We start from the raw sequence: 8,815 nt of genomic DNA on the forward strand, positions 1-8,815 counted from the left end.
TACCAGACTGAGCAAAGCAAGCACAGACTTGATTAGGAATTGTACTTATTCCTAAAGCTTGGAAATGGGCCAAAATAATGTAAGTTTTACAGATACACATGCCTGTAGTGTGTGTGTGTGTGTGTGTGTGTGTGTGTGTGTGTGTGTGTGTGTGTGCACTCTAGCGCAGCATGTGTGCTCCCCCTGTAAAAGACATTTCAAAAAATTCAGTCGTTCTAAATTACTCTCCACCTCTGCACCTCCTCCCTGTTTCATCACTCATAAATGTTATCTCTTCAGCATAAGTTGTAGACGAACATCGCGCTATAAAGCAACACTCCCATAATCCATTTCATCACTAGCCCATTATCTATGCTTATTAAATCAAACTAAAACAGATGGCTCCATTAAGAAAGTACTGTAACTTATTTATGCACTACACCAGGGCTGAGCTGGACACCAGTGTCCAACCTTTGACCACTGAATTCCTTGACTCTCAGGGGCTTTCCAATAAATCCTTCCCCCATCACACAGATTTACAGTGCTGCACATGTTGCTATTAGTGACAACAGAAAACTGCAAAGAGACTGCAAGTGATTTGAGTGGAACCTGTCAGAGTTTGCTTCTGTGAAGCTAATTTTCCATCTTACCCATGTGGAGTATTTGAGTTTGCGTAAAACACTGGCTCAGTTGTGTGGTTGACACACCCTGTTAGAAACTTAATATGGAATCAGAGGAGAATCAAAAGTGAATCATAACTGGGAAACTGTAAAAGGAAGCAAAACACTTCACAGAATATGTGCATGCCAACAAAAAAAACAAAACAGGCCATTCAGTCAAGGGGCAGCAGAAGTGTATGTTACACTCACCCTGTGTGTGCATGACTGCAGACCTAAACATTTACTGTACTGTATGGGGTAGTATGTATGGGATAGTTTGGAATAATGCTATGGGAATTGGTTTGAAATGCAGTACATCTCATATAGAGTTCACTTCCATCTCCACTGTGTGTCATCATACCCAAAGTCAGATGTGTAGATTGATATCCCTTCATCTCCTAATCACAAAGATTGACAGATGTGTTTAGCCCAGCTTAGCACAAAAAAGATGAGTTATTTAGTGGGGATGTCGCAGTCTGCACAAAGCAAAAATGGAGAGAACAGGCAGAAATGGAGCAAGCAGGTTGCCACATCAGGCAGATATTGGCAGCATCCAGGCGAGCCTTGTATGGTGAAAAAAACATCACATTTCGGGGGGAAAAGACAAGTCAAAGGGCACCACACAGCAGGAACACTATGACATCAATGTGATGTCACAGGGAGGAAAGAAGCTGGACAGCATAGGGCGGTAAGATCAACAGATGACTCACTTGATTTGACTTTTGGAAATCCCGGCATAGCTTCGTCATCTGAGTTACCTCCGCTGGTGCTGCAGCTGGCCACGTCATCAGATATTGAACAAGCCGTCCAAGACATTGGAAATTCGTCAGCAGTGAAGTGCACGGCAAGATAAACAGGGATGATTTATGGAAGTCCAAAATTATTGTCAGATGCTAGATAGAGGAAGCATACGAGGAAACTACTATTAAAACATTTTAAGCATGGATCTTCATGTTCAGTTGAGCAAGAAGTTGTTCATGTATTTCATATAATTATGCTGTTATGTGGACATTCTTAGTGTACTCTCTGTACTTTACTCTGCAGGAAAAAGTGTTGTCCATTTCCTGAGGATAGGAGGGAGCACTGGAAGGAGCAACATCAACACTTATCTCCTCTCCTCTGGCAAGTATGAATGTTGACCTTGGCAGGGAGGTCCTTGTGGTCCTTGTACGCCAAGATGTCCCATGGGAGGAGGGAGTAGGTTAGAGGCTGCTGATGAACGGAAAAATCTGAAGTACTCAGAACTGGCAGATGATTGCATGGAGGCAGGCTAGGAGGGTTGTCATGTATCCTGAGGATAACATTGGCAGGGTGTTGTCCCTCTCCTAGGAGAGTACAGGGACAAACACTGATGAGCGGTGCAGCTGACCAATGCACACTGAAAGAGGAAATGCCACACCATGCACTCCTCTGAGTTGTTGGGAACAAACTGACAGAGTTGAACTGTTTCTCTTTCACTTTTGTATCGCCAAATCATGAAATGCACCACTGATCTATCTTAATTTTCTCATCTGTCCCTGATAGTAGAAAGAAAATGTGGGACACATGCCTTTAAAGTGGCAGGAGTAACATCACTTTCTTCTTCTGCTGTCTGAAAGGAGGTTACTGTTACAACCAGTGAAAACGGTGCAGTCACACTAAAGCCTAGCCTGTGTTGCGTAACTGAACCATGACTTGCCTAAAGTAGCAAGCTACGTGACAGCTGGGATGATGTTATGTTTCAGCTGAATCTGGATCTTTTTGTCAGTGTGTGTGTGTGTGTGTGTATGAATTCATTGCCTCACAATAAAAACTAAAAGCTTTCCTGAGACACATTCCACTGGAGCTTATCTGCTGAAAAACAGCATTTCTAGGATCTCAAGGCATGGAGAATATTAAGTTGTTGGATTATTTTGACAAGAAATCACTGAGGCGAAACATTTTCTGTGTATTTAATACATAACAAAACATATGTTAAACATTACAATACCATAGGAATGCCTCTGTTCAATCTTTTCTAATCGCAACATGAAGTCAGTGTAAAAGCATACATGTGTAACCAATCACATGACACAATGCGCTCTATGTCAGCACATCAAAAGAGTATGCTGTTTCCTACAACAGACAGTGAGTAAACTGTATAGCTCAATGTTTATGACACATAAAACATTGTCTCTTAGTGTCAAGCTGTGACACATCACACACACACACACACACACACACACACACACACAAACTTTAAAGCAATGCAGTGATGTTTTTTGGTTATTTGGTCCCTAATAAACATTTGGTTGTTGCACATCACAGCTGCTGCCTACAGAACATGAGCGCAGTAAAGCTTTTCAGTCATTGTTTGGTCATAAACATCTTAGCTGTCTGTGGTCTATGTGCTGACACGGCAGGATTAATACCACATAAACTATGTGAATCATTTGCACTACTAGGATTGATGCAATGCAAAGAGACCGTACAGTTTAACAATTCATACTGTACATATATGGTACAGAGGATATGGGAGTTATATCTATCTGCTCTTTAATCTTAGTAGTCCCAGTTGAAGCATTCAGACAACATTTTGGAAATATTTAGAATGAAAATAAAACTAGAAAGTTGATTTGCATGTAGCATGTTTGAGGACGGATTAAACGAGCAAGATGCAACATGTTAATTACTGAGCTTTAGACGCGCTGGTAGGCAGACTTTGTTACTTTTTGACACAGCCAGGCTAGCAGTTTCCCTCTGCTCCCAGTCATTATGCTAAACTAATCTAAGCTGGCTGTAGCTTCACGTTTCTCAGCAAGAAAGGAAATGAGCATATTTCCCTAATTGTAAAGCTATGACACACAGAACACACATTCACAAGATAATTCAAAGACCTTAGTTGCATGCAACAACTCCAAATTGATTTAAATTACTTGTCTGAAGGATTGAACTAATATGACATGAGGATATGATTAATACTAAGACAGCAGGACTTGAACACTGAGCCGGTCAGTGCAGTGACTAAAATGATGAGGCAGCATTGTATGAAGTGGAGCGTTCAGCAGACTCAGTGTGTGAATTACAACATGAAAGAGGCAAAAAAAACAGCTAAAATATACATAAATACAACTTGAAAGATTAAAAATATTACTCTGCTAATACTATCAATGCCCATCAGATTATGCACAAAGTTGAGGGAGGGATTTTTTTTAGCCTCCCCCAACCCCAATTTACACACACAAACACAATACAATCCTACATATCATGTAAAGGCAATGATTTTACACATTTACAGTCACTCTTTTGGCTTTACATATGAGTTACAATATTTATATGATTTCAGTATCAGCTCCATATAATAAAACTGCTCTCTAAGTGCTTTTTCAACCAGTCCATCAAAGTTGTTATTAGCCAGTCCTCACGATTTTCTACGTGACTCGTCTGTAAAGACAATAGCATTTTCTTTATTTCTTCTCATTTTCATCTAATGTCAAACATAATGCTAACAGTGGACAGATCCTTCTAAGAATAAATCAGTTGTAACATAAGTTTACATTGCATTATAGCTATTTAGATTTAGCAACAGTGTTCAAAAAAATGCTCATAGAGTAGTTTCAGATCAGCGGTGGGTTGTCTACAGCTACGGCAGAGTACTCAGCCTCAGATATGTTGGAAGGCTCAATGAGGCGTGCCAAGCCTGTCGTCGTGGAGTATTTAAAGATGAAGGCCTTCATGAGGTCATAACGGTAGTTTCTGTTGATGAAGTTGTAGAGGATGGGATTGAAACAGCAGTGGAGCAAGGACAGGCACTGGGTGAGGTGTAAGGCCACATAGATCAAATTCTCCAGGCCACAGGTCAGAGGCACCAGACCCATCTGAGAGAGAGCATCAACCAGGAGGACGCCATGGTACGGCCCCCAGCAGCCCAGGAAAACCACGATATAAGCCAGGATCACCCTGCGGCTCACACGTCGCTCCTGCTCTAATGTGGAAGATAAAGGAGAAGACGAGCGAGTGAAAGCTTTGGCTAGCAGGGCGTAGAACACTGCGATAATTGGGAAGGGGAGAACAAAGCCCAGCAGGATGAAGCTCAGCTGCACTCCCACCATCCACTCCCTGGGGTTGTCCTCTGGGTACACAGGCCTGCACAGCATGGTGTCTCCATGCGATGCCTTCACAGTATGCAGGAAGTAAGTGTCTGGCAAGGAGGCCACCAGAGCCAGAAGCCACACCCCCACACATGCTGTGGGGCGGATTAGCTTCCTGCACATGCTTCCCTCGTTTTCTCCGTGCCGCGTCACACTTAGGTAGCGGTCTACACTCATGCACGCCAGGAAGAAGATGCTGCTGAAGAGGTTGACGGAGAACACAAGGTGTGTGAGTTTACACGCCACTTCACCAAAGGGCCAGTGGCCGTGCTGGGCCAGTGAGCTCACCCACACAGGCAGAGTGACGCACACACACAGGTCTGCGACTGCCAGGTGGGTGATGTACATGTGTGTCTCATGGCGAGAGGTGGAGTCTCTTGGAGCACGGATATTGACCCAGAGGACCAGAGCGTTGGCAGCCAGACCAACGATGAAGATAAAAGTGTAGAGGACACACATGGAGTAGAGCAAGGCGCTCCGGTTGAATGCCGTGGCACACGTCATTGTGTCCACGCTTGATATGTTGCCAAAGGTGTCAGAGAAGTTGAGATACCCCAACGACTCCCACAGGTCCTCCAGGTCACTGGTACTCAGACTCATTTTTCAGCACTGGGAGAGGACCACAGACCACTGGGAGTTAACACACACCACCTCTGACCTTGGACAGATCCTGTGAAAACAAGACATCAATTCATCATTTCTAGCAACATAACTCACAGATTAACTACAAATCTAAAGATTCAGTGGCTAACTTGTACCAGGTTTTTCATTTCACCTGTGGTATTACATTTAAGATGCAATTTTCAGATGCTTAAAGCACAGCTTATTTTACCCGTGTGGATTTGAACTGCACGAGCTAATAAAACATAAATCTGCTTGTGGTATGCCACCAGATCCTGAGGAATCTTAATGTGGTTAACTTGTTAAAACACTGCTTTCATGAGTTAATAGAGGCTCTCTGTTGTCATGTCACAAATGTAGACGTTCTCCAGGACTGATGTGCAGTCAGGGGGCTGTATAATAAATGTTTACATTAGCTCCACTAGCACAGAGTGCAGATTAGACATAAGGAAGTGGGATCAAGAAGTCCAAACAGAGTGTATTTCCGGAGCGTTCCTGGCATTCCAAGATAAAGGACTGGTCAGGGTGGGAAACCTGATGCCACTTAAAAGTATGTTTTCCTTTAACATGCTTGTTATAGTAAAAAAATCCTGTGTTTCTTTTCTTCTCTTGAAGCGAGCAAGTAAAGGGAGCTGTCACCACCCTGATGATCAAAGAAAAAGCCGCTCATAACCTTGAATACGTCATTTTACAACATCTGAATCTAATAACACATGCACATAATTTCAAATTGCTACATATACACACAGAGTAAGGTGACTGAAGCAATATGCAAGATCACAGAAGCAGCCTGGCATGCCAATAACCCGGTGTGACTCTTTTGAGCCAAAGGAGCCACAATGAAATGTTCATCCCTGCATGGCTGCATCTGCCTTGTCTTCACAGTTTGTGCTGTGATGTCTCTCTCAGCTCCTCTAACTGGCTGCCTGCCAGAGGTGAAAGGTGACAGATCAAAACCAGAACACGAGCGGCTTAACCCTCCTGTTGCCCCTGAGTGACTCCTACGCCCACAGAGTGAATTGTGTGCAGAGATCAGCGGGAGGCTTGACGCCTGCAAAATGGTCCGACTATGATATAAACGAGGGTCACCGACCACTGGGCGACACAGCATGCCGGGAGGCAGTGAAATGTGAACGCCTCAGACATCTGTCTGTGTTGCAGACTTGTGCTGTATGTACACAGGATCACTGCCACAAAGAGGCTGATCCTAGTAAAAGGAAATGTTTCTTTTACTAAAAATAAGTATATACAAAGCCTCCTGCAACTTATCAAGATATGCAGCATTTGTTATGTCTACCTGGTATCAGTTTACTTCACTATTTCCATTTGATGCTATTGGCAAATATATAACATTCATCTGACAGGTATAGTTACCATTTACATTGCTGATTGGGATTTTACATACAAAATGACAACAGACGGATATACTGTATTTTTGATTTTGCCATACTGCTTATATTGTAGTAGCTATCCCATTATTATATGTGGATGTACTGGGTCATTTTAGGCAATGTTGCGAATCATTAAACAGAACTTCTTTATGGAAATATTACATTTTTATATGATTATTACATGAATCTTATGAAGTACCTTAATTTTTTGTGCATTTACTTCACTAGATTAGCGATCATCTGGTTATTTCATATATGAACAGTTCATTACAATATAAGATATACTGTGACAGAACAGTTTGTCCTTATCACACTCCTAACTAGAGTCAATGAGTAATCTTAGTTTTGACACATTAAGCTGATAATACTTCTGTCCTTTTACTTCATCTTGAATGCAGAGATTTTACTTGTAATGAGGTATTTCTACATTTTCATGGTGCTAATTTGACTTAATAATGGATCTAAAAAGGTCTTCTATCACTGCCTGTGATAAACCTGACCTTTAATTTTACTCCGAGTTACTTTGAGACACTGCAGAGTTCTATTCATTGTAATAGGGGGATTTTCTATGCTGAGATAATCCCTCACAATGGTCTCTGTCTAATTCCCTTATATTATATGGAAAATACCTGGAGGTGCCAGGTAGCACCACAGGCTTCAAGCTAATTAACCTTTTAACACCCACACCATCAGATAACAGCTGCCCATCTCTCTCTGTCTCTCTCTCTCCCTCTCTCTCTCTCTCTGTCACTCTCTCTCTTCCCCCTCGCTTTCAACCCGCCAGCATCTAGTTACAAATTAGCTGAAAACGGCTTTTGTCTCTCAATACACAGAAAATAAAAGCGATTGAGAGGCAGTTTCATGTGCTAATGCTGCCGACAAGAATAGCGCAGGTGCACCATGTTTTTCAGAAGTTTCTTCCTCCAGTCTTTATATAAAAGCTTTCTGTGGTTAGGATAAAATATCTGCCTTTAAAAAAGGGACATCGACGCAACACGCACATAAACAGTAAACGCGTTTCCTTGGCGTCATTACGCACAACAAATCCCAAACTTCTGCTGCTGACGACAAAGTTACAGTGTCATTGTTGCCATTGTTGACTTGGCTGATTTGAAACAGCCTTCTCTTATCAGATGTTATGTCAGCTCACAGTAGCCTGGCTCGATGTTTGAATGGGGTGGGAAATAAACAGCGCAGAAACACAGGCTGGGAAAGATGAAGAGATACAAATAAATCGCTCAAATGTTACTAAAATATTCCTTAAAGAACTTTATGTTGCTATGATATCAGAAACAATGCAAAGAACGTGATTTATTCTGGTTTACTAACTGTAACAATTAGTGTTAATACAGTTGTTCAAATCTATTCCTTAAACGATTAAAATACATTTTCATCTAAGAGCACTGAAAACCGCAGGTATCGAGCATCTCTCAGGATTTCAAACTGTTGAAAAAAGCTGAAAAACCTGCTGAACTTCTCCTGCGCCACACAAGCCCATCTTTGCAGCTTACCTGTTTGTTTGTTTTTTTAAGTCTTCCTCCCTCCAAACACTCCTTTTCTCAGATTAGTTTTCGCTTTAGTGTTTGCTGTTGAAGGATAACTTCAGCTCGCTCCACTGCAGGAAAACTTCGGCGCGCTTTCTCTCGCCTCTCAGCATGGATCTGAGGCTGTCCCTCGTTCTGCACTTGCTAATACTCACATGGGCTACGCCTCCAAGGCAGGTCCTAAAGGCATGCGTATTGGCATGGCATCACCTCAGGCGCGCAATGAACAGCAGGCAACAGCACAGCGAGTTTCGGTCAAGAAGGAGGAAAAAACAATGAATTTCCGCTTTCCTCCCACCATACACTATATATATATATATATATATATATGACACATAATACAACTTTTAATACAGCATTGCTGAATATTCCAATGTTACCTCAATGCAGGACCAAACATGTTCATAACGTGTGCTGTATTGTACGTGCAGAGTCTCATGCAAGAACTTTCTAGGGAAGTGGCTCCAATATAAGAATAAAAATGCAATAGTACGTGAGAAATTGAACATTTT

General features: G+C 42.1%; 1 protein-coding gene across 1 annotated transcript; it reads right to left on the reverse strand.

Annotated features, from left to right (window-relative positions):
- Positions 1-2,555: 2,555 nt before the first annotated feature.
- On the reverse strand, positions 2,556-8,441 carry ackr3a (atypical chemokine receptor 3a). The gene is made up of 2 exons (XM_042427363.1): positions 8,271-8,441; positions 2,556-5,417 (listed from the first exon to the last, which is right to left on the reverse strand). The coding sequence occupies exon 2, from the start codon at positions 5,345-5,347 to the stop codon at positions 4,214-4,216; it is 1,134 nt and encodes a 377-aa protein (XP_042283297.1). The 5' UTR covers positions 5,348-5,417; positions 8,271-8,441; the 3' UTR covers positions 2,556-4,213.
- Between the last annotated feature and the right edge of the window lie 374 nt (positions 8,442-8,815).

Source organism: Thunnus maccoyii, chromosome 11 (assembly GCF_910596095.1).
Source record: "Thunnus maccoyii chromosome 11, fThuMac1.1, whole genome shotgun sequence".
NCBI classification, from domain to species: Eukaryota; Metazoa; Chordata; class Actinopteri; order Scombriformes; family Scombridae; genus Thunnus; species Thunnus maccoyii.

Excerpts from the sequence above, each read along its gene's own strand:
- ackr3a (XM_042427363.1), bottom strand. The coding sequence starts at position 5,347 with ATGAGTCTGAGTACCAGTGACCTGGAGGACCTGTGGGAGTCGTTGGGG.